The sequence below is a fragment of the Myotis nattereri genome (genome assembly GCF_964212035.1).
Source record: "Myotis nattereri genome assembly, chromosome: 8".
NCBI lineage: Eukaryota > Metazoa > Chordata > Mammalia > Chiroptera > Vespertilionidae > Myotis > Myotis nattereri.
In genome coordinates, this window is record NC_138083.1 from 38,032,032 (window position 1) to 38,058,422 (window position 26,391).

Here is a 26,391-nt window from a genome sequence, read left to right on the forward strand (position 1 = left end):
AAAAAATGTTAGCTATTTTTATTAATAATGCAATATATTTCTTTATACACATATGCATTCCCACCTCTGTGAATATTCCATAAGCTACATTTCTAGAACAATTGGTCAATTTTCATATACTGCAAAATGTTTGAATGAACATTCAAAATACGGCCAGCTCTGTACCTTTGTTTCCTGATGTAGGTGTGGTTACATGGGTGTGACCGTTAACTTTATGTGTCAACTTCACCGAGCCACAGGATGCCCAGATATTTGGTCAAACATTACCCTGGGTGCTTCTGTGGGGACGCTTTTGGATGAGATTAATATTTAAATCAACAGGCAGAGCAAAAGAGACTGCCCTCCCTAATGTGGGTCGGCCTCATCCAATAGGTTGAGAGCCTGAACAGAATAAAACGGCTGATTCTCCCTGAGTAAGAACGAATTCTTTCTGCCTGATGGCCTTTGAGTTGAGACATCGGCATTTTCCCTGCCTTCAAGCTTGAACCGAAACATTGGTTCTTCCTAGGACTCAAGCCTGCCAGCCTTCAGAATGGAACTACACCATCACCTCTCCCTGTTCTCAGGCCCTTGGACCCAGATGGAACTAAATCATTGGCACGCCTGGGTCTCCAGCTTGCTAACTCATCCTGCAAATCTTGGGACTCAGCCTCCATAATCTCGCAAGCCAATTCCTTATAATATTGGTGTAAACCAATTATACACACACACACACACAGCCTATTGGTTCTGTTTCTCTGGAAAATAAAACAATGGGTATGTATTCAGTTTGTGAGAATTCAGTGTGCCCTATTCTTATGATGTATTCAGTATGTACATTAAGTTAAAAAAATTTATAAGTTAAGAAGTAGAAATAAATATTTAAGAGATTTTGTTTTAAATGCGGCCAGGTAGGTGAGAGTACAGAGAAGTAAAGCACTCACCATACAGTGGGGGCTGTAGAAATCGAACAAACTCTTTTTTTTTTTTCTTTTAATCCTCACCTGAGGATATTTTTCCATTGATTTTAGAGAGAGTGGAAGAGAGAGAGGAAGACAGACAGAAAAATCGATGTGACAGAAACATATCGATTGGTTGCCTCCTGCAGGAGCCCTGACCAGGGCCCGGGCCTAGGAGGAACCTGCAACTGAGGTACGTGCCATTGACCGGAATCGAACCTGGGACCCTTCAGTCCGCAGGCAAACTCTTTTGAAGGCGATTTGGCAACATTTATCAAATACCTTTAAAATTTTATATTCTTTTATCCTGTAATCCTATTTCTGCAACTCAGACCAAAGGCAATAATCTGAAATGTGGAAAAATGTGGAAAAATGTTTTTGCACCACGATGTTCACCACAGAATTATTTATAATAGGGAAAAACTGGAAACCACCTAAACATACAATACATACAATTGCACCAATCACAGCCTACCCCACCTCTGTGCCCCCACATGCAACCCTCACTGAAGGTACTGTACATCACATGATACCACCCTTGGCCACAGCTGACTGGACCAAGCGAGTTGAGTTGGACCAGTTTCTTTCTTCCAAAAATGTGGAACTGGGACAGAGGGATCTGAGTAAGTCTTTCTTAGGTGCTTGAACTGGAAGAGGTTATAAAATCAGAGCTAGGACAGCCCTCCGGACCATATGCAAATGCAAGAGAGAGAAATAGAAGAAGAAAGAATGAAATATACATACTGAGCACGTCATCAGAGAAACTGAAGCTCAAGAGGAGAGGAGAGGGAGGCAGAAAGAAGCCGCTGAGGCCTTTGGGTCCCTGCCCTCGGGGCTCTGTAGGATACTCCACTTCCCTTCCTGCGAAGCTAATGCATATGCATTCTTTTACTAATGCAAATAATCCCTGACAAAATCTGAAACTGGTATCAGGAGTGAGGTACGCAGGCAAAAGATTCTCAGAGAAAGTGAGAGCACTTAGGCATTGAGTCTTGGCGGGGTGGGGGCAGTGGCATGCTGATAAATACTTAACAACTAGTTTTTCAGGAGTGAGGGGAGGGGCCTTGACTTGTGGCATTTGCCAATTTTCATAGTGTAAATTCTCCCACGATGGCCGATCTCAAGGTACCAAGGTGATGTCACTGAACACAGACACGGCACAACTGATTCTCGCAAATCACATGGGCAGGCTCCAGCACACCATTGGTGGCGGGAGAGATGTGAGCACACCCCTTCCCTGTGGGGGATGCTGGCAATCTCTAGTACTCACTAGTCTCTTGGTATCCAGACCACGTGTCATTCCAGGTCTGGGGCCTTCCAAACCCTGTCCCAGATGAGCACAAGAACTTTTTGAAACACATTAACTATATTCCCTGAGTTTGAAAACCAGAAGAGCTTGGACCTTATAAGCCAAGCCCACCTCCCAAGGAAAAGGGCAACCCTACCCACCTACCTCATTGGGAAGGACTGGGGTTCCATCTGCGTCCCGGAGGATACCATCTTTCCCCACCTGGGGGAGTACGGAGAGTCTGGCCTCCTCGCTGCTGCCTGACTTGGGTGCCTTCTTGTTCAGGATCCTAGCCATGCCCTCTGGCTGATGGTAGCTGGCTGGGGAGAGGGGCTCCGGCTTCTTGGTGCTCTCCTCCCCTGCCACTGAGGTGGGGCTGGGGGCCCGGCCGCACACGTTGCGGAAGAACTCCTGCACGATGCCGTACTTGGGAGGCTCGGGCTTGGCCCGGGCCTCAGACATGCCCAGTTTCCAGACGGACTCCGTGCTCCCCGAGTGCTCCACCACACTGAAGAGACTGGACAGCCCGTCGTTGATATTCCTCAACACGGGGCTGTCCCGCGTCGTGGTGGAGCGGGCCCAGGCCGAGCCATTCTGCTTGCCCTGGTGTAGGTTCCACAGGCTGCGGTCCTTGGCACCGTCCAGCTTGGACACAGACCGCCTCTGGAGCTTGGGTGAGCCGTACTTGGGCGAGCAACACGGCCGCTCGATGCGTGAGTGCACCTTGTCCAGGGAGGAGGAGATCTGCTTGCTGCGCACGGACACGAGTGAGGAGCTGCGGGGTGACCAGCTCTTGCCGTGGAGGCTGCTGCGGGGCAGGTCGGTCTGCAGGCCCACGCTGACCATGCGGGTGGTCTGGGTGCCCACACTGGCCAGGCCCACCGTCTGGCTGGATGTGCTCTTCACTTTCCTTTCCAGCGAGCCTGAGCGCATGGCCTGGCGCACGCAGTTGGTGATCTCCTTCATGTCGTCGCTCATGTTGCCCGACATCTCCAAGTTGTGCAGGGCTGCTGGGAACCCGGGCCCCGCTGCCGGGGAGCCGCCCCCGGAGCCCCCGTCCAGGCGCTGCCGTGAGAAGTTGCACAGCCACCGACCATAGGAACTTTCAGCCAGCCCATTGGCCTCTGCCGACTCTTTGGGCTTGGCGGTGGTGAAGAGGAAGCCGGGCTCGATGATGATCTTGCCCTCCCTATCGTGGACCACGGGGACACCCAGGCGCCGGGCCACAGGGGGGCTGTAGTAGACACGAATGCCCGTCTTGTCGGGAGCTGTGTAGCTGCGCTGCATCTGCCTCCCTGCCGGGTCCTGGCAGGCCAGGGCGCCCAGGCGGCTGCAGTCCCGTGGCTGTGCCTGGGCATCCTTCTCTGGGTCCACCGGCTGGGTGCCCACAAAGGCAAAGGCAGGGTTGTTGGGCAGCTTCTTGCCCCGGGCAGCTTCACTGGCCAGGTAGGGGGAACAGTCAAGCAAACTTTCAAACTCAGACATGGAGGAAACAGATTTGGTCCTGGGAAGAGCACAGGAGGAAGAATGGAGTTAGTGGAAGATAACATGCCCCAAGCAAGGCCCTCTGGCCTCCCTCCCTGGTTCTTGCGCTGCCCCAGGGCTGGGACCACACCGTCCTCCTGCTCGCCTCTTGTGGAAGTCTGTCAGCGCCCTGCCCCACATTCCGTACGCACTCACACCTACACACCCAGCACTGCGTGCTCTGAGCATCTGAGGGCTTTTTCTTCTGACTGCAGGAGCACACCTGGCTTCCACACAGAGGAAGCTGGAAAAAGTCAGAGTTTGTGCCCCTAAACGTAGCCCTCGACAAACAATGGGTGGGACTTGGTGGCTCCGTGTTCCTTGGGTGGGAGAACTCTGAGCTGCATGCTCTGCTCCGGCTCCCAGAGATCTTCACTGAAACTGAGTTGAGGCCCTAACCGGTTTGGCTCAGTGGATGGAGCGCCGGCCTGCGGACTGAAGGGTCCCAGGTTCGATTCCGGTCAAGGGCATGTACCGTGGTTGCGGGCACATCCCCAGTAGGGAGTGTGCAGGAGGCAGCTGATCAATGTTTCTCTCTCACCGATGTTTCTAACTCTCTATCCCTCTCCCTTCCTCTCTGTAAAAAATCAATAAAATATATTTTTAAAAAAACAAAAACTGAGTTCAGGTTGCCCGTGGAATGGTAACACCCCCTTTACTGGCTGCCTTCCTTCCCTGTCTCACTTTCAGGTGTTTCCTGGAATCCACTCCCAAATAAATCATTTCCACTCAAACCCTTGTCTCAAGGTCTCAAGTCCTTGTCTTTGCTTCGGGGAACCCAAACTAAAACTTCACTAAATAGCCAGCAGAGACCTGGCACACATGTTGCCCGATGACTAAAAATGCTGGGCATACGTCAGTGCCTCTCACATGTCAGACCGTTCAGTCCTCCAATAGCTCCAGGAGGCAGCTTCTATGATCTCCACCAGCGAGAGATGGAAGCAACACCCAGCGTCAGAGCTGGAAACGGCAGAACTGGAATTCAAAACCCACACTTGACTCCACAGTCCACCTTCCTGGTCCAGGCTGCTCCCATGGTCCCTCTGGGGTTCTGTTGCCCTCCCCCTTTCCATGGGTTTCCTAATGGTGGTGACACGGGCTTGAGGGCCTGAGGGGCTCATTCATCCCAGGAATGGGAGTCCAGCCTGACTCTCCTAACTACAGACACAAGAAGAAAGAACCTCAACAAGAGCTAAATAATTCCTTTCCCATCTAGGGTATGCAGGTGCCCCAGTTTTCCGTGTCCAGAATCAAACAAAAAATCATACACAGGAATTATCGCTCCAAGTTTCCCAGCTCCTAAGCAGCCTGGGTTGCAGAGAAACCATGCGCCTGCGTTCTTGCCAGCTCGGCTGAGGTGTAGAGATGGGCACATGGGGCATGGGAGAGGAGAGAGGCAAGGCGCGGGGCAGGCATAGGGCAGAGCAGAGGGTGGGGCTGCAGGGGGAAGTGGGTGGAGGGGATGCCAGCACCTCTTTAAGCCGGTTCCCCCAAGCTCAGCTTCAGAAACAGCCTCCTTGTCGTGGATCTTTTCACTGCGTGTCTGTCAAGGAACAGAGACAAGAAGGGTCAGTTCTGACCACCAACACCCTGAGGGAAGGTGACAGGAGGTCACTCTGGGACTGATCCCACCTGAGTCTCCTCTTGTAGAGCAGCAGTGATGTCAGCACTGACCTAGAATGCCGACTGGTCAGGTTCTGGCTACAACGCACCTCCCCTCCCCAGAGGTATGTGATCCAGGCTAGGCCAATGGGAGCTCCAGGAGAGAACCCCAAGGAAACAGAGTCTTTAGAACTTAATCTGCATGTGGTGGCAGCTCCCAGTGGCTGCTGTTCAGCTGGCAGCAGTGATCTGGAGGTTCCTGCTCTGGACTTGTCTCACCCTGGTTCCAAAGCAGGTCCCCACTTTTCTGAACCTGCATTGCCAGCCCTCTAGAGCCCCTAATAAAATCCTCTCCTGCCTCAGTTCCCCAGAATCAGTTTTCATTGCAACCACATCTCCTGACTCACACACCACTTCCTCAGGCTGTTGTGAGGATTACACGGGATGATGGAAAGGACCTGTCCATTCACTTTTTGATTACTCGACGTGTTGCTCTAAGGACAATGCAACTGAGGTTTAGGAGCAATCTTCACCCATGTGACCTAACCGATCTCCACAACCAGGGCTGGGCCAAGGCCGAGAACATGATTCTCATTTTACCAGTGCGGCAACGTGGGCCCAGAGGGGGAGAGTGACTTGCCCAAGATCGCATGGCTATTTAGAGGCCCTGTTTTTCTGAAAGGTGCATATGAAATCAAAAGAATACAGACACCCAGCCCTTCTCCCAGACATGGTAAAATGGAGCTGGCAGCGGGTCCTTCCAAGTCCCAGACCACCGGCTTGGCTGTGACCTGTGTGACAGGGTTAGCATCCTCCTGTCACATCCTCCCCAACAGAGGGACTTCCCAGTGTAGCCAGGAGCCAAAAGAACATGGATGGCTTGCTACCCTACTCACCTCTTTCCAACTGTTGTCCTGCTTCTCCAAGTCTGAGTGCTTCAGGACCCAGGGGTCGGCAGCCTTCTGCAGCTGGGCAAGGGTGAGGAGGGCGGTCAGTGGTGGGCACAGCTGGTGAGCAGGGCCCCGCTCTGTGCTGGGCCCTGCCCCAGGCTCTGCTTTACAGCCTGGAGAACCCAGATCATGGCCTAGAAGCCATCTGCACAGTGGGCGGCAGGTCTGAGCCACCAACAAGGTGGACTTGAGAAAGGACCATAAAAGCAACCACTGATGGGCATCCTGATAGGTGACATTATATTTAATACTCTACACTGTGGTACAGTTGTTACTACAATGTTAATTCATGCTACAGTTTCTGGAACAGCTGAACCAGCGCAGCAGCAGCTGCATCACCTCAGGGTGGTGTCTTTATACCAGGAATGCTAAAGAGCAGATAAACTGAAGGACAACGGCCTCTACACCCTGTTGTGAACAGCTGTCTATCACAGAGGCAAAGTGTAAACAATATGTACATTACGATTTAATTAATGATTTAAAAATATAAATATAGCAAGAAAAGGAGGGAGTGGGTTGGAATAAGCTTTTTCAATATGTGGGTCTTGTATAAAGATGAAGTCCTGATTTAGGTAATGAAAATAAAAAGTAAAGCAAAGGAAAAAGCCAAAATAGTGAGGGGAGCATAGCAGCCTGCTAAGCTGGGTACATGGTGTGAACTGCAGTGGACATAATGTTCAGTGACTGCTTTTCCTATCTCCCCCTTCTGGTCTGAGGACTCCAATTTTCCCATGGGAGCCCTACCCTTGGTTCTTCCCTCTTGGTTCCTGGGTTTTGGCAGGCTCCAGGGATGGGCACATGACTCACACCTAGCCAATCAGAGCCTTGTAAGGAAAGACAAGTCTTTCCACTGCAGTCACTAAGCTATGAGGATATAAGCACAAAGCTAACAGTGGCCATGTTTGAGGGAAGCTTGCTTAAGAAAAAACACAGAGGAGAACAAGTCTGAGAGACTGGCAGGGAGAAAGACCCAGCTCCTACTGTATTTTCTGAGCACCTGGATCCAGCTATGCCTGAAGGCGCGCCTACCCCAGGCCTTTTTCTACAAACACTGCCCCTTGTGGCTTGGGCTGGGACAGGCCTCACCTGGCTCAGGCGGTTTTGCAGCTCCTTTACCTGCTGCTCCACCTGCTGCTTCTCACCCTGAAGCCGTTCCACCAGCTGTAGCTTCTCCTGGCTCCAGTTGCGCTCGCTGACCTGCAGCTGCCGCGTCAGCTCCATGACAGCGCTGTAGGACTCAGCCAGGAGGTGCTGCTGCTCCTCCCGCTCCCTCTGGAGGGCGGCCTTCCACTCGGGCCCTGTCCGCTCCCCAGCGCCCTTCCCGGCCTTCAGCTCTATCTGTGGAAGGAAGAGCAACTTGGACGCTGGCATCAGGAGGCCCCACCTCTCTGCTCTCCTGCCCTCTCTCCCTCCAGGACACCAGCAGGGGGCAGGGGAGAGAGTTCCCTGGGAGGACCCCTCACTCAGAACTAACCCCTCCTCCCAAGCAAGGCTTGTGGAACTCTTTCCACCCACCCCACTCAGAGTGAAGGGCTTCTCAGGCATTTATTATCTCAGTATCCTCATGCAAAGTCGGCCTCATGCAAAGACTACCACTTTTGATATTTTACACAGGAGGAAGAGGTTAAAGAGGTAAGTTACTTGTCCCAGTTCCCACAGCTATAAAATGGCAGGTTCCTAGTTACTGCTTCTCAGACTTCACAACTCTTACCAGCGGTACAGAGTTTACAGTTAGTGGGGACATGCACCCACAGTCATGTCATGAATGTGTGCAGGAATCCCTCCAGCGTGATGGCTTTCTCAGCCTCAAACCTTGGGGTGGCAGGAGGTGAATAGACAACCTCAAGAATTAAGGCAGCGGACATCCCCCAGGCTGTGGTCTGGGATCTTAACCCTCATGGGGCCAGCAAGGTTCCCAGTGGAGAGGAGCACCTAAAATGGCTGGGTTAGGAGACGGGGAGGGGGAGACAAACAGGGGACACTGTGGGATGTGCAGGTGGGACAGGAGCTGTGAGATCTGCAGGGAGGGTCAGGAGGAGCATGATGGCTCGGAGAAGCCAGGAATCTGAGCATTGGGAAGAAGGTGAGATCATGGTCATGGGAGTCAGGAGGGGCAGAGGTTTGGGGCGTGAGTCAGATCTGCCCCTGACTAGCTGAGTGACCTTGGGAAAGAAACTTAACTCCTCTGTGCCTGCTTTGTCACTTGTCCAGCAGAGATAATGAGTGTACTCACCTCCAAGGGGCCATGACACTGGAAGGTAGCCTGCCGCAGGGGCAGGCTGGAGGAAGCCGGACCCTGCAGCGTTGTGGCGGGGGCTAGAGGTGGTTAGAGCACTCTCTCTGAGTGGGAGGAAGTCGACCCCCTCACTGCAAAAACCAGAGCGGGGCAGCAACCTGCCTCCAGGTACACAGCAGAGACCAAACCCCAGAGCTCCTGGTGAAGGCTCCTGTGTCATGCTGGGTTGTGGGGAGAGGAGCCCCTCAGTTTGAGGGGAGGGAACAGAACAGAGCCAGGTAGCAGGGGGTTAAGGGGTCCTTGTGAGGAGAGGAAGGAAAGAACGAGGACAGCAGGCAGCTGAGGTCCAGGTGTGCGTGTGAAGGATGTCACCAGGTACAGACAGGCACTTAAGCTTGGACATCCTGCTCCCAGACCCAACAGCTGAGGGCTGGGCTGAGAGGACAAGCGGGGAGAGGTCTCTGTCCGGCGGGAGACTCACCTGGGTGGTGTGGCTCTTGAGCTCTGCACGCTCCGTCTCCCAGGTGGCCTTGGCCTTGGCAAACTGCTGCTGAAGCTCAGTCAGACCCCGGCGCTCATCCCGGAGCAGCCAGCACAGCTCCTTGAGTGTCACCTTCATGTCGGCCAGTGTCTTAATGTACTCATTGGGCTGCAGACAGGGGCGAGGCCTGGGTTAGGAGCGTTTCGAGGGGCCGCGAGGGGAGCCTGGGCTGGAAACACTCACCCAAAGTCCAGACTGGGACCCTACCAGGCCTCAGGCAAGTCCCACACCCTCTCTAGGGTGAACTTTCAGCCCTAAGATTTCTGAGCTGAGTCATCTCAACCCTGGCCACCTCCTAGACCAGTGGTTCTCAACCTGTGGGTCGCGACCCCTTTGGCAGTCGAACGACCCTTTCACAGGGGTCGCCTAAGACCATCCTGCATATCAGATATTTACATTACGATTCATAACAGTAGCAACATTACAGTTAGGAAGTAGCAACAAAAATAATTTTATGGTTGGGTCACAACATGAGGACTGTATTTAAAGGGCCAGAAGGTTGAGAACCACTGTCCTAGGCCAACATATATCCCAGCCTCACATAAATAAAAACCCTGCAGTTATAGCCATAATCACCCTGCCTAAATCTGAACTGGGCCCTGGCTTCTTCGAGGCCCTGCAGTGTCTAGGTCAGTGATGGCGAACCTTTTGAGCTCCGTGTGTCAGCATTTTGAAAAACCCTAACTTAACTCTGGTGCCGTGTCACATATAGAAATTTTTTGATATTTGCAACCATAGTAAAACAAAGATTTACATTTTTGATATTTATTTTATATATTTAAATGCCATTTAACAAAGAAAAATCAACCAAAAAAATGAGTTCACGTGTCACCTCTGACACGCGTGTCATAGGTTCGCCATCACTGGTCTAGGTCCTGGATCCTTCTCCTTGCCCAGGATTCTCTCTGACCCACTGTGGGCCAGATAAGGGGTCCGAACCACGGAGCCTCCCTGAATGCCTGATTCGGTCCCAAATCTCTCCTCCTTGGCCCATGCCTGTTTCCCACCCGTACCCAAGCTCACTGTGTGTGCCCTGGGAGCCTGACCCATCGTTCTCTCTACCCCTGGCTTGATTTGAGGGTTCCTGACCACAGACCACAAGGTCCATCTTCATATGACCCCAGCCTGATGTCCTCACTCCACTATGTACATCCCAAAATGCAAGGAATCGCAGAATATCTTGCCACACCTCTGCACACACAGTTCTCTTGGTCCAGAATAGTCTTCCCCTCATTCTCTATTAGGCAAATTCCCATTCATCCTTCAAAACCCACCACCTAGCCCTAGCTGGTTTGGCTCAGTGGATAGAGTGTTCGCCTGTGGACTGAAGGGTCCCAGGTCCAATTCAGGTCAAGGGCACATGCCCAGGTTGCGGGCTTGATCCCCAGTAGGGGGTGTGCAGGAGGTAGGTGATCAATGATTCTCTTTCATCATTGATGTTTCTCTCTCCCCCTCTCCCTTCCTTTCTAAAATCAATTAAAAAAATATAAAAAACACCCCCACCACCTATAACCACTTCTCTGTGACACTGTCTATTACACTCCAAACAGAATTAATTGTTCTCTTGCTTGTGATCCCACAGTCCACCATCTGGCCCTCTGTCACTGCCCTGGGATGACGTATATACCCCACTACCCTGAGCATCCGGGGCCAGTGGCCAGGCAATAACCCTCTGCAGCTCTAGTGCCTAGTACAAGATAGATCAGAGAAGGTAGCAGGAAGTGATCGTTAATCAGACAAAGAAAGAAATAGACAGGACAGGCCTGGGAACAGGCTGAGAACAAACCGTGTTTTGGGTCCAGCTGTCCCCCGTGCAGGTCTTGTTATCAGAATGCTGGGCATTTAATTCCTCTTCCTCCATCAGCAAGTACAGCTCCTTCATGCTATTTACCTAATTTTTTAAAAAAAACCATACTCATCAAACAGGTGGGGAGGCATCATGCCTGGGGGTCTGATCCTCAGGAGGAGGGGATTCAGGCTAGTGGGCCAGAAAGAAAGTGGACTGAACAGTCAGACTGGAAGAAAGAACGAGATCTGTGGTGCAGGATGACTCAGAGGCATCCAGCTGAGCACCGATTCCCCACATTTTCACTTTGACCCCTGGGCGCCATCTAGACCGGGAGCTCAGCTAGAGAGTCAGGCACTTCTGGCCTCCCACCATCTCTCTACCCCAAACACCATGAGGCGCCTCGGAGAGCTACTCAGAAATGACATGTTGTCAGGCCAGGTCAAGGTAGGCACAGTGGCTGGAATAAAAGAGACACAGGTTCCCCTTGATTATAGAAAAGGGAACCAGAGGTTTAGGTTGACAGAAAGGAGATTTCCTGGGAAGCAGAGTTTGTTGCCGATGGAATCTGGGCAGCAGTCCAGGGCTGGCCAAAGAGACCAGGGTACTAGTTCAGGATAGGAATGAGGCAGAAGGAAGCCACCTTCTGCCTGGGGTGCACAGTCGTCATTCATTCGACAAATATTTATTGAACTCCTACCATGTGCCAGGCTTTGTGCTCAGAACTGGGGATACACCAGTGAGCAAGATAGACAAAAAACCCTTTAGCTTCTATTCCAGTAATAAGAAAACAAACAAATATGTGAAATGTATGAAATGTCATTAAATAGCCCTGACCAGTTTGGCTCAGTGGATAGAGCGTCGGCCTGCGGACTCAAGGGTCCCAGGTTCGATTCCGGTCAAGGGCATGTACCTTGGTTGCGGGCACATCCCCAGTGGGGGATGTGCAGGAGGCAGCTGATCGATGTTTCTCTCTCATCGATGTTTCTAACTCTCTATCCCTCTCCCTTCCTCTCTGTAAAAAATCAATAAAATATATTTAAAAAAAAAAAGAAATGTCATTAAATATGTGGAATGTCACATAACCATAGATGCTAAGGAAAAAAGAGACCAAGAAAAGGAGCCAGGTGTGCTGTGCATGGTGGCCAAGGCAGGCATTGGAGACACGGTGATCTTCGGGCCACGTCCGGAAGGAGGTCAGAGAATGAGCTGTGAGCTTAACTGCAGGCTGAGAATTCCAAGAAAAGGACAAAACCGATGCAAAGGCCCTGAGGGGGGACAGTCTGCCTGAGGAAGTGAGAGGAGGCCAGGGCTGGGTGACCAGGCCACTGCAGAAACTCTGGCTTCTTCTCCGGGTGAAATGGTAACCAGGGGAGGAGTGACCTCGGCCTGACTTTCAGTTTCACAAATGTCACCTGGAGATGTAGGGCAGCAACAGAGCCCCATATCACACAACTCCCAGGGCACCATCCACACTGAGTACATGCTGCCTGGTACCCCCTGTACCCGTGTGAATGTAAGATGCTTGGTGGAGGGTACAATGGCAGGAGCAGGGAGACCAGTGAGGAGGCTACTGTGACAATCCAGACAAGATGTGACGATGACTCAGACTGGGGGGAAGGGGAAGTGCAGCTGGGTCAGATTCTGAATAGATCCACAATGTGCAAGAAAGGCCATGTAAGCCATCAGCCTGGAGGAGCTCCCCAGGGGAATAAGTGCAGGCGAAGGAGAAATGCAGCCTGAGGGCTGAGTCCTGGGGACTGTCATTCAGAGGTCAGGTCAGGGAGAGCAGGAGGGTCCAGCCAAGGAGATGGAGAAGGAGCAACCAGTGAGGTGAAAGGAAAGCCAAGAGCGTGTCCTAGAAATCACATGAATAAGGGTTTCTAGGGTCAGGAAGGTATAGAGGCTGGAAAGTGTGTGTGTTTGTGGCGGGGGGCAGGGCCTGCATAAAGAAACACCCTCCAATCCTGTCCCCGGCCACAGTATTTAAATATACAATCTTCTATCTATATACACAGGTACACAACTCTTTCTCTGAAATCCTTAGGGTCAGGTGTGCTTGGAATTCAGAATTAATCAGGATTTAAAAGAATAATATGGCACCTACACTCTATCCTCCTATATAATAAAAGCCTAATGTGCAAATTGTCCCCTCAACCGGGAGTTCGACTGGGAGTTTGTTCAGGGGGCGGGGCTGGCCAGCCAATCGCCCGTGGCCCCTTCCCCCAGCCAACCCTGCCCCGGCCAGCGGTGGCAGCAGGCAGCCAGGGGAAGGGAGGCCCTGGCTGGCAGCCGGCAGCCACTAGGGACCCGACCTGTGCATGAATTTCGTGCACTGAGCCTCTCGTATTGTATAACGACCCTGGCAAACTCTGGTGTAACACCCTGTGCTCCAAGACACTAGTATTTCCCCTATAAACATATGAATATGAACATGAAATGGAATAAATAAAGGTTCTGCTGTCAAATGAATGTCAGGCAAATTTTTTCCAAGCTTGGGCTAGACCAGAGGCACCTATACCCAAAAGGCCAAGGTAAGCAGTGCCAGCTCAGCTGGATGTGACTGAGGTATGATGTCCTTATGTGCTCCCTTCTCTCAGCAATGTTAGTGCTGACGATGGGGCACAGGGGCTTTGAGGAACAAAGGATCCTGCACAGGCTGAGGGCCATGGGAGTCCTTCCCAAAGTTCCACTCCTCATGTTTCCTGCCACATCCAAATACTACCTCTACTCTCATTCATGTTTTTAAGTCAACCTACTCTTTCTAGTTAAATAAGTATTATCTAAAAAAGGAAAGTATTATTGCTAAAAATGGAAAGCTCCATTGCTAATATATCAAAGGTAACATTAAAAAATAAAAAATAAATAAAAAATAAAAATAAAAAAATAAAAAAAAGGTAACATTAAAAATAAAATAGGTATATTCATAAGTCAAACATAAACAATAAAAAATGAACTAGTATATGCAAAACATGAATGAATCTCAAAACTTATAGTGAGCAAAAGAAGACAGACACAAAAAGACTACCTACATTTACATAAACTTCTATTCTACAATAGGCAAAAGTAATTGATGGTGTAAGAAATCAGAATTGTGCTGACTGCTGGGGTGGGCATATTGACTGGGGCACTACAAATGTGCTCTATTGTGATCAGTGGGGGCTACACAGGTGTACACTATACAACTTCATCAGCTGTAACTTAAGATGTGCACACTTTACTGTGTGTAAGCTACACTTAAAGGAGTAAAAAGCATTAATGCACACTATACCTGTATCTAATGGAATATCAACAGAACTAGATTATTAAAATCACCTACATACTGTTGCCTGCTGAAGACTCCAAGGTTTGTTAAAAAGGGAAATGAACAAGAATTAGAGACCTACCAGCCCCCCCAGGAGATTTTCTCCTGCTGAGGCCGGAACCCAGTCTGTCTTCTTCACCACGGTATCCCCCAGCACCTGCTACAGCATCCAGTAAAGAGCTGGCTCTCACAAACAGATGCTGAATGAAGCCTGCAAGGGGATGGCTTGTAGAGGAGCCTCAGGGCTGTACTGATGCCAGCTGGGTGTCCCTCTGATCCTATCAGCCCTATACCACCCTCGACCCGGTCCCCGTCCCAGAGGAAACATACCTCAAGGAAGTCATCCCGCTCGCTGGGCAAAACCTTGCCCTGCCGCCAGCGCTTGAGGAACCACCTGAGCTTCATGAAGAGCAGCAGGAAGTTGTGCTTGAACTGCTGGGACTCCTGCACCAGCATGTTCTTCTCCTGGCTCCAGAATTTCTGCTCCAGCCTGCGCTGGAGACTCAGGCTCTGCAGCTCAAACTCCCGCCTCAGGAGCGCCCTCTGCTGGTCCTCCTTCAGCTTTGAGGTGAACAAGAGCATGAGCAACCCAGCTGTCTTCCTGGGCACTACCCCACCCCATTCCAGGCTTTTGACAAGGGCAGAGAAGAAAATCTGGGTGGTGTTTGTTGGTGATTCCTGCCAGGAATTCCACCACTAGCAGCTCATTCTGTTGAGCTAAACACTGCCCTCTGCTACTCCAGGGAGGAGGACTCAGAAAATCCACAGCAATCAGTTACTGAATCAGTGAAAACAGCTGGGATTTGAATCCAGTTCTGTTTGATTTTAAAAACCATGACATAATCTAATAAGCATGTACTTTGTGCCAATGTTTCACATGAACTCACATTTAATGAGGAACTTGGGAGGATGAGCAATGAAGGCAGGGAGGGGTAAGGGCATGCTGGGAGTGAGGAAGACTGAACACATGTAATATCCTAGAGAAAGCAATGCTATGTCATGGCTAAGAGGGAGCCAGAGACCTTGATTAGAATCCTAGCCCCACTTTGCCTGGATGTGCAACCCTCGGCAAAAGTACTTCAGCTCTCTGGGAATCAGTTTCCCCATCTGTAAAATCGGGACACAGCATAAAGGAAGACCTGCGGATTAAAGGACATAATGTGTAGCAGTGCATTGCACAGGCCTGACATACAGTAAGGGCTTAATAAATGCTTTCTATTAGTAGGATTAGCATCTTGATTACCAGCCAGACCCATGGCCTTTTGGCTACAGATGGGGGTAGTACTTCATAGACAGGAAATTGAGACTCAGAGACGAGACAGGAGGTCACAACGGCAGCCAATGACGAGCCCCAGATTCCAGCCCAGCACAGCTAATGTGTGATCACATGTGCAGACACTCCACAACCATGGAGCAGGAAGACTCAGGTTTCCCCTGACATTCCTGCCTTCTTAAGACTCGTGGACTTCTGAGATTTCTGCCTTCAAGTCAGGGAAGGGAGGTTGGAGTAAGTGTAGGTAGGGCATTGAGCACCACACACCTGGACCATTTTCTGGTTGAAGTTGTCAGCCTCCTCCTTCCGTAGCTGCCGCTCCTGGGACAGCTGTTCTTGCAGGCCCCGGAGGCTGTCGTGGGCCTCGGCCAGCACCAGCTGCAGCTCCTTGATCTGGGATAGGGATGAGGGACATGAAGAATGAGGAGGGAGAGAACAAGAGGCGGGGAGAAGCTGTGGTCAGAGGACAACAGTGGTAGGGAAGCAACCAGCAGTCAGTCAGACCCAAGCTGTCCTTCAAGTACAAATAGGGCACAATGGCTGACCCTACCTCAGCGGTTCATCATGATGATGGAACAAAACAGTGCACGTCAAATCTAGCTATTACAATTTTAACTTGATAATGTGTCTTTTTTAAAGTTACTTGAAGAAAATAATATAGTGTGGAAACTGAGTTTGATTTGCAAAAACTGTTCACTATCTCATTGTTTATAACGGCAAAAGTTACAAACAACTTAGATAATAATGATGAGAATCAATATATGTGTTAAATGGGTCTATACATAGGTAAGACCCATTAACTATATCCTTAAGGATGGTCACCTTTATTGTATGTGTATTATCATATTATATGTATATTATATGATGTTATACTTTAATAAAGAGTTTAAAAAGATATATCTCAATAGAAAAACAGGAAGGATACGGACACACTAAATGTTAACAGTAGTTAACTGTGTGATAATCTTATGATCTTGACTTTCTTCTTTGTATCTTTACGCAATGGTGCTTAGGGACTTTGTTGTAGCTATTTGCTGCTATGTAATAAAATCTTAAGAAAAAGACAATAAAACTACATTTTCATGGGAAGTTGTGCTTATAAGTATTTGTAGCTAAACAGGCAAAGCGAACCTACTCTGTTAGAAATCAGGATGGAGACTAGAAGAGGGCATAGAGGACTCCCGGGGCAGGCCATGCTTGTTTGTTCGCCGGCGTGCTGATTACACAGGAGTGTTCAGTTTGCGGAAATTATTTGAGCTGTCCACTTACAATGCAAGTGCTTTTCTGTATGTATGTTACACCGCACTTTAACATTTTTTATGTATTTCTAATAACCGAGGGAAATTTTTATGGTGTCATGTTAAGCAGGAGGAAAAATAAGGAAAGGTCAGTTCCACCCTTACACAAAACCTTCCCAGGCGTGGCAAGATGTCCCTCTATGAAATAAATACACATTTTTTAATCTGGCCAATAATGTGGAAATTTGGCAATGGAAGGCACTGACTTGAGGTTTATCTTATACTCCTGCTTTGCATTAAAAATCCTTGTAGGGCTAGATCTGCTGTCTCTAGTATTCTCCGTGAACTCAGTACCCAACACAGGGCCTGGCAAATTGGAACTGCTCAATAAAGAGTGGTTGAATGAAGCAGTCATTGAATGCGTGCAGGAAATTATTTTCTCTGCAGGTGAGCTGGCCTATTTCCTTTTCTCAGAAAATGAGAACTAAATATCTCCTGATTCCGCCCCTCCCCACTTTGGCCATGGCTGCTAGGAAACTCTAACCACTTAGAGAATTTGATCTTTCAACTTCAAGGGAGCTACTCACTCTGCATAGATTGCCTACTGGCCTTCCTGGGACTCCAAAGTGCCTCCCCAGGAATGCTCAGGTTAGGGCACACACAGGGCTCTCCGTGGTTCGGGAATCTCAGGTAGCTCATCCAAAGCAGTCTATAGGGTCCTTTTCTTTTCTTTTTAATTCTTTGTTGTTGAAAGTATTATGTATGTCTCCTTTTCCCCCCATTGACCTCTCCCCGTTTGCTCCCACCTCTCAGCACAGGCCCTCACTCCCCTATTGTCTGTGATAGGACCCTTTTCTTGCAGGTTTGGGAAGGGCTTGGAACCACTCAGAAGTCCTCAAGGATCAGAGAATCCTAGCAATTCTTCAGCCACTACCAACTCTAATCCTCCCATGTTACAGACGGGAAAGCTGCATTAGAGCAAGACCATGTCCCTGCCCAAAGTCACACAGTCACAATGGTAGGTCCCCTGAGGCCCAGTGAACTGTCATCCTCCTCCTCACCCAGCATGGACCAGGCTTAAGCTGAGGCTTTTTGTATATTTAATACTTTCAACATACTATGAGGGATCGCTTTATTTTAACGGCGAGAAACTGAGGATCGGAGAGGTCAAGTGATTTACAGACAGTATACAGTGGACCCACAGTGTGAACCCAGTCGCCTGACAGTAGAGACTGCTGCCTTCCTGTATGTAAATTAGTGGTTCCAGTAAATGCCATAAATTATTGAGTTTATAAGCTTCCTTTTATCAGGCCACGAGAATGGCCTAAACTTCCTTGTTTCCCTTTTTGTCCTGGTTTCCGGAAGCTTGAAACCAAATGGAATACTCAAAACCCACATCATCACCAACTAAGATTCCCCATGGACCCTGCTGCTTTGGGAAGCCCCAGACACTCTCTTCCTACCCGCCCCGCTGCTTGCTCAGGGCGATGCCCACCTCAGAGGCGTAGGAATCATTGTCTTCAGCTCGGTAAGGCCTGAAGCTCCGGCCAGGGTCGGGCTTGGAGTCCAAGTCACCAGTGCGGAAGGCCTCTCGTATCCTGGGCTCCCATTCCGGCAGGTCCCTGAAGTCAGGTGGCTGCACCTAGAGGCACAGGCAGAAGAGACCACAATAACCATGGGGATGGGCCCGAGGGGTGCCAGAAACAGCCCCACCCCGGGCCTCTGGGCTCTACAAGAGGCTCTGACCACCCACCTGAGGGCTGGGACGTCTGTAGCCCAGACCTAGCCCTGGATCGGGCACTGCAACCACTCCATGAATGTTTGTTGACAGGATGAATGACTGGGTAAGTGGAAAGCGAAACACTGATTGTGTGAATGTCTGTCCTGTGCATAAATCTCTGAGCCAGCCTCAACTATTCTACTACATGTGCGGTCCCAGCTCATTCCTACTTCAAAAAGAGCCAAGAGGGTGACCTCACCTGGGGCAGTCTGCTTGCTTAAACAAGCAACATCAACAGGACACCGATTAAATAAATTATGGCACCACTACACTGTGCAGTGGTGAACAAGAAGGAGTGAAATCTCTCCGTACAGACATGGCAAGACGCATCCCATTGCTCTTAGGATGGAGCTCACGCCTTCCCGATGCTCTGCAGTCCCGCCTCACTCCTTCTCTTAGTTCCTGGACACACCACGCTCCTTCCGGCCACGACCATTGGCACAGGCTGTTCCCTCTGCTCAGAACATTCTTCCCCTGGTTACTCATCCTTCTGGTCTCAGCTCAGATCAGAGGCCTTGCCTGACCCAGGTTCTAGGTCAGTGATGGCGAACCTATGACACGCATGTCAGAGGTGACACGTGAACTCATTTTTTTGGTTGATTTTTCTTTGTTAAATGGCATTTAAATATATAAAATAAATATCAAAAATATAAGTCTTTGTTTTACTATGGTTGCAAATATAAAAAAATTTCTATATGTGACACGGCACCAGAGTTAAGTTAGGGTTTTTCAAAATGCTGACACACCGTGCTCAAAAGGTCCGCCATCACTGATCTAGGTCAAGTTCCTTGTTCACAGAACCAAGTACCTTTCCTTGAAAGCCCTCACCTCAGTTTGTAATTTCATATTTACTGGCATCTTTTTATTAACATCTCTCTTCCCTACTAGATGATATGGGCGGGGGTGGGAGGCAGGACTCCTATCTGTTTTTGCTTAACATGGCACCTCCAGCACTGAACACAAAAGTGCATGAACAATAAATACAGCTTCATAAGTAAATGAGCCAACAGATACACTGCATGATAAAAATAAGTTGTGTGGTAACAGTAGGTATAACAAAAGACAATTTGGGTGAAAAAAATAAAATATATGAGCGTCTACACAGAGAAATATTTAGAAGGGCATGCTGTGGTGATGGAATATTATAGAGCTACACTCCTTGACACAGGCAGCTACTGAGCACTTGAAATGTGGCTACTGCGACTGAGGAACGGAATTTTCAATTGTGTATAATTTTTATTAACTTAAATTTAAGTAGCCACATGTGGCTAGAGGCCACTGTATTGGCCAGAGCTTCTCCAGGCTGTTAAAAGCAGACCCATAGGGAGTGAGAAGCAGCAAAGAGGAGGCTTTCATCTTTTTTTAAAAATATGTTTTTATTGATTTTTAGACAGAGAGGAAGGGAGAGGGAAAGTTAAAAACATCAATGATGAGAGAGAATCATTGATTGGCCACCACCTGGGGATCGAGCCGGCAACCCGGTCATGTGCCCTGACTGGGAATTGAACCTGTGACCTGTGACCTCTTGGTGCATAGGACTGATCCACCCTGGCCGAGAGGAGGCGTTCATCTTTTACTCAGGTGCTTCTGAAACGCTTTGAATGTTTATGGACTACTTTGTCAATAATGCTTTTTCGGGGGACAAATACATTTGCTATTTTAACTTTTCTAAGTAATATTGTACAGACATCCAGACCTACAAGTTCATTCCTTATCTTTAGAAAGCTAAGTTCCTGGCCTTTGCATCTGACCTGAAGAAAAGTTCTTTGTTTTGATAATACTCATTTTAAAATACAAAATTGTGAAAGAAACAAGAAAAGAAGAAAGGGCAACCTGAAAAAAAGGCAGGGCCTCAGAATCAAGCCCTATATCTATCAATAGTAAATGAGTAAGGAATTTTGGCATATTCACTCAATGAGACTATCCAGTAAAGAGAATGAACAAACTCTTGCCACATCAGACAACGAACACACGGTGAGTGAAGGAAGCCAGACACAAATGTGTACTGGGTGAGTCAATTTATATGAAGTTCAAAGACAGACCAAACTAAATCAAGAGGCTACCCTTGGGAAGGGGCACTGTGGCTGGAAAGGGGCCTGAGGAGGGGTGCTGGTCGTCTTCTAGTTCTTGTTCTGGGGAGTGATTATATGACTGTGCTCACCTTGGTAAAATCCTAAGCTCTACACCTATGCTTTGTGTACCCCTCTGTGTGTTGTGCTTCAGTAAAAAAGGTTCTATCAAAAAAAATAACAGGGCCTATGACTTGGACCTCTTACCTGGAAGTCTGAGCCAAGGTCTTTGGCCAGAAGAATCTCCTTGGAGGGCCCCTGGGAGCCCAAGGGGGTCAGCGACGAGAAGGTCTCTTGCGCCTCCTTGGCAGAACTCCCAAGGACCGCGTCTGCCTTCCGCGTGAAGGCGTTAAGCTCCTGCTGCAGCATGCTCAGCCGAACCAGGATAGCATGGATGAGCTTGGTGTCCCTGGGGCCCTCACTGTTGTCGGGGGCCTCATGCAGCCGAAAGTCGGCACACTCGTTGTCCAGATACAGGCGGAGGCCAGCTGAGAAGCCGTTAGCATCAGCCACCAGGATGTCAATGGCCTTGCTGACCAGGGCGGCCTGCTCCCTCAGACCAGGCAGCACTTCAGCATCCCTGGCTCTGCAGAGCCGGGTGGCATGGGGGCCATGGGCCTCGCCAAGGGCAGCGGGCACGCACTGGGCAGAGTCCCCCGCCTCAGCGTCCGTCTCCAGCATTGGCCGTGTTCTCTGGCAGGAGGCAAGATCGCAGCGCTGCAGGTTAGACAGGAGCACACGGTTCTCATACTGGAGCTTCTTGACTTTGCCACTGAGCTCACCGATCTGCAGTTTGGCGGCCGCCAGCTCCTCCTGCGAGGGCTCGCTGAGCACGGAGCAGCTGTCCTCCGACAGCGTCACGTCCAGCTCGTGCTCTGAACGGTATTTGGCCAGCTCACCCAGCAGCAGTTTGTTCTGGTCCTCAAGTTCGGCCGAGGAGCGCCGCAGCAGCTCTGCCTCCTCCTCCACGAACTGCAGGTGTCGCCGCAGCTCTGCCAAGCTCTCCCCGCACTCACTGCCACCCAGCGCAGAGAAGGCCAGGCGTGCCTCCGGGCCCCCACCACTGCCACCGTGATCCTTCATGTCGTCCATCTCGGCCCGCAAGCCTCGGTTCTCCACCTCCAGCTCCACGATGCGGCGGCTCAGCAGGTTGGCCTCCTCCTCCACCAGCTTCAGATGCACCTTCAGCTCGGTCTCCCGCGAGTGGGGTGCATCTGCCAGCTCCTCGGCCGACAGGGCGCTGTCTAGATCACCGTAGAGCGAGCGGTACTTGAGCAGCTCCTCCTTCATGCTGTCGTTTTCCTTGACCAGCTTGGTGAGCTTCTTGCACATGAGGGCCGACTCCTCCTTTGCAAAGTGCAGCTGGCACTTCAGGTCTGCACTGTCCTCCTGGGGCCCGATGGGCACAGGGACAGAGAGGACCCAGGAAGGTTAGTGTTAGGAGGCTCAATACCAGCCATAGCATTTCTGGGAGCACCAACTATGGGCTGGGGACACAGGAATAAAGCGGAGGAAGCCCCAACCTTCAAGGAGCTGGGGGCCCAGAGGGAAGCAGAGAGGGGAACACTGATAAAGCAGCAAGGATGGAGCACCACACGTAACCTGGGGAGTCCAGGCGGGCTTCCTGGAGTAGGCAACATTTTTTTTGCCAAGGTGACTATTGCCGTTACTACCACTACTAACATTATTATGACAATTTCCTCACCCGTAAAATGGAACAATAACACTCCCTCCCTCACAGAGCCATGGAGAGGATTAAATGAGATAATGCATGAAAAATGCCTGGCACCCTGACAATCCAGCACCAGAGGCTAACGGTATCCTCTGCCTGGCCTATGCTACACATAGCACCTTATCTGAGTGTGTGAGAATCACGGGTCAGGGCATGGTTTTGGGAAATGAAGTGGACAGCAAAGCTAAGAAAAGGAACAAGGGGAGGATGGAATAAAAGCGAGAGAGGGGTGAAGATCTCGGAGAGACCCCCAGGCCACTTGGAGTTAGGCCTTCCGCCTTAAGACTAAAACCTGCCAGCAGGGGCTCCACGCTGGGGGCTGTGGGAACTGCTGGGAAGTACCTGCACCGAAGGCTTCTTGTCTGTCTTCCCCAAGGAACGCGTTCCTCTTTTCTTCAAGGAATGCTGGAGGGAGAGCAAGAGAAAGTCAGCATTGGGAGCTCAGGAGGGCGATGGCATCCAAAGAGAAGTCACAGAGCCTGCAGGTTCACTGGGGCCCCCTTCTCCACCAGCCCAGCCATCTCCAGGCCTTGGCCAGCACCACCTGCGGAGCCAGAGGGCCTCTCCAGACCACCCAGTGGGTTGCAAATGGGGGACAGGCCAGAAGCACTTCAGGAGATGATTCTGAACACACCTGCCCAGGGTGCCTCCCCTCTCGCCCGCCACCACATTGGATCCAGTTGGCCTGGCTACAACCCGGTATCTGGGTTTCTGTTCTTTTTTTGTTTTGTTCCTTTTTTAATATATTTTATTGATTTTTTACAGAGAGAAAGGGAGAGGTATAGAGAGTTGGAAACATCAGTGAGAGAGAAACATTCATTCAGCTGCCTCCTGCACACTCCCTACTGGGGATGTGCCCGAAACCAAGGTACATGTCCTTGACCGGAATCGAACTTGGGACCCTTCAGTTCACAGGCTGACGCTCTATCCACTGAGCCAAACCGGTTAGAGCTGGGTTTCTGTTCTTGACAGTCATTCACCAAAGACTTCCTGAGCACCTATGATGTGCTAAGCACCGGCAGGTACAGAGAATACAGCAGGTGCCAAGGCAGACAGGTATTTGGGGCGGATGCTCCATCCAGATCCCCTTTTCAGGACTGGGACACTCGTCCTCTCCCAGTGCTAAGACCTCAACGTTGAGTCCCCCTCACAACAATGGCCATGGACTGAGGGCAGCCCACATCCAACGACTGGTCCACGCTCCACTGCCTCAACCCAGGGCAGCTCTAAAGGGCCGTCCACGCTCCAGAGCTCCCCATGAGATGGGCTGAGCCACGGGTCTGAAGGCTCCACAGCCCCACTCTCCCTCTGTTCCCTGGTGGTGTTATTCCCAAGGGGACCCTTCCATAGTCTCTGCACGTAAAGCTCCACCTCCGAGGAAACCCTGTCCTCCTGGAATGGCCTTCTAGTGGGACTTTAACCCAGAATGAATAAATATGGGTGAAATCATAATCCAAAGGAGCCTTGGAAATGATGAGGGACTGATCCCAATTTAAACTGTAAAAGTCTGAATGCAGATGAAAGGAAAAGAAGACTATAACACGTAGTCATGACTCAAAGATCCAGAAGTGATAGGGGGAGAAAACGGATACGTTTGATCAGATAAACAAAATCGACATGGAAAAATAATACATCTTAAAAAAAGTAAAAATATGAATGACAAACTGGGAAAAATATTTGCAATTCATAACACTGACAAAGGGCCAATATCCTAAACAGGTAAAGAGCTTCACAAAATAGAGAATAAAAAAAGCCAAAAAATCTATAGAAAAATGGGGTGGTGATATGAAAAACAGTTCTCAGGAAAAGGGAAGTAAATGGCTCCTAAGCATAGGAAGATGCTTAACGCTGTTCAACAGAGAAATGCAAACTCAAACTACACTGAGACACCTATCAGATTGGCAAAAATCCAAACATCTCACAACACATTCTGCTGAAGCTCTCAACCTTCCTAAGCCGCGACCCTTTAATACAGTTCCTCATGTTGTGGTGACCCCAACCATAAAATTATTTTCGTTGCTACTTCATAACTGTAATTTTGCTACTGTTATGAATCGTTATGTAAATATCTGATATGCAGGATGTATTTTCAGGGGTCGCCACCCACAGGTTGAGAACTGCTGCTACAGAGAAACAGGAATGCTTATATATCTCTGGCAAGAATGTGAATAGCACTCGCCTAGGGGGTTTCGAGGGGGCAAGGCTACAATAATCATTACTGAAGTTTCACAGTGTTTAAGAGTCATTCAGTTAGATGCATGATTCCACCGAGCACGTCTTCCTGCGAAGCAGGATGGTTCACTTGGGCTGCTTCTGACTTTCCGGGTTGGGCAGGTGTTTTTGAGAACGCTCTCGTGTGGTGTGAATACACGAAGGGGAGAGCCACTGATCTAATCCAAGCCCCAGCTTTACTGAAGGTGAGAGCGAGGTCCCACAGCAAATCCACGGCTGACCTGGGACCAGGTCTTGGAATAGCTCTAGATCTAGTTCCAAGAACTTGGAAGGAGAAAATGGGCCTTCTTTGATGAGGTAGCACAGTAGTTCAAAATCTGGATGAACATGAGAATTACCTAGGGAACTTAAAGAAATAAAAAAAAAACAATGCCCAAGGTCCCACCCCCAGAGATTCTGATATAATTGGTCCAGGGTAGGTCGCAGACATCAGTATTTTAAAATAGCTCCCTAAGTGATTCTAACATGCAGCCCAGGTAGAAACCACAGAGCCAGGAAGATGAACTCCAGATGGGCTTCTTGAGTACTATAGCTTCAAGTCCAAACAAATCCTAGACACCTTTTGAAATGCAAATGAGGCAGGTCTGAAGAGGCTGATATTTCAGACGCTGGGTACCAAGACTTGTTTTGTGGGGTGAGAGCCACAAAGCAAGTCCCCCCCACAAAGAGCCTCCCCCCAAATGGGGCCCAGGAAGGGTTGCTCCGAGGTAGAGTCCACGTGTAGTGGTTGAGGTGAGGGCTCTAGGTTGACGATCTGAGCTTGCTTACCAACAAGCTAAGTGGGAGGGGCTGTGACTTCAGCAGGAAGCTGAACTCTGGGAACCCCACAACACTGCATTTGTGATCCTGGGTGAACCCTTCTTTTCCCAGCAGCTCTATTTTATCATCTATAACACTGAGCCATGGATTAGGTGACCAACCTCCTCAAGCACTGCAGACTCCCTGGAGGAAGAAAGCAGGTGACAGGAAGAGGAGCCAGGGGTCTCCAAAGGCACCCTGAGGTCCCAACCATCACATACACATAAAGGAATAAGGTAACATAAAGCCTGAAGCTATTAAAAAGGACAGAGAGACAGTGAGACTCACTGACATGGTAAAGACGTCTTGTAAAGGAAAGAAAGAACCTGCCAAACAAAATCTACAACCCAAGTGTCCACCAACTGATGAAGGATAAACAAAATGTGGCATTTCCACCAAGGGAATATTGTTCAACCAAGAGGAATGAAGTCCTGACATAGGCTACAACATGTATGTACCTTGAAAACATCACGCTCAGTGACAGGAGCCAGTCACAAAAGGCTACATAGTTACGATTCCATTTACACGAAATGTTCAGAATGGGCAAATCTAGGCAGCGAGTAGACAGATGAGTGGCTGCCGGTGGGGAACAGGGAGTGACTATGCTGGTCCGGGGTTTCTTTTCGGGGTGATGAAAGTGCTCTGGAATTAGAGAGTGGTGATAGTTGTACAGCTCCGAATCTTCTTCAAACCACAGAACTGTATACTTAAAAAAGGCCAACTTTATGGCATAGAAATTATATCTCAATAAAGCTGTTATTTAAAAAAGAAAGCATGTTATCATTTTTATAAAAATGTGTGCATGTGTGTGTGCACCCACATGGCGGGGGGGGGGGGGTGCAATCTGAAGAATATACAGCAGGCTGCTAACTATGAGGATATAGAAAACTTGCATTTTGCACTTCTGTTTCCCCTGTGTTTTTGTGGGGTTTTTTGGAGGGAGGACATAGTCCTCCAGCATTTTATTTTTAAATATATTTTATTGATTTTTCACAGAGAGGAAGGGAGAGGGATAGAGAGCCAGAAACATCGATGAGAGAGAAACATTGATCAGCTGCCTCCTGCACACCTCCTACTGGGGATGTGCCCGCAACCAAGGT

General features: G+C 49.6%; 1 protein-coding gene across 1 annotated transcript in view; it reads right to left on the reverse strand.

The window, feature by feature from the left end:
• The window catches only part of MTCL2 (microtubule crosslinking factor 2), a gene marked incomplete at its 5' end in the record, with an annotated part of 60,530 nt that overhangs the window by 1,652 nt on the left and 32,487 nt on the right, over nucleotides 1-26,391 (reverse strand). Inside the window, 11 exons of the mRNA XM_081097088.1 lie at nucleotides 2,392-3,730; nucleotides 5,223-5,293; nucleotides 6,249-6,320; nucleotides 7,389-7,640; nucleotides 9,020-9,187; nucleotides 10,866-10,970; nucleotides 14,500-14,730; nucleotides 15,710-15,835; nucleotides 18,176-18,322; nucleotides 20,737-21,918; nucleotides 22,604-22,666. Coding sequence (XP_080953214.1) covers nucleotides 2,392-3,730; nucleotides 5,223-5,293; nucleotides 6,249-6,320; nucleotides 7,389-7,640; nucleotides 9,020-9,187; nucleotides 10,866-10,970; nucleotides 14,500-14,730; nucleotides 15,710-15,835; nucleotides 18,176-18,322; nucleotides 20,737-21,918; nucleotides 22,604-22,666 — 3,756 coding nt within the window. The remainder of the gene's footprint in view (nucleotides 1-2,391; nucleotides 3,731-5,222; nucleotides 5,294-6,248; nucleotides 6,321-7,388; nucleotides 7,641-9,019; nucleotides 9,188-10,865; nucleotides 10,971-14,499; nucleotides 14,731-15,709; nucleotides 15,836-18,175; nucleotides 18,323-20,736; nucleotides 21,919-22,603; nucleotides 22,667-26,391) is intronic.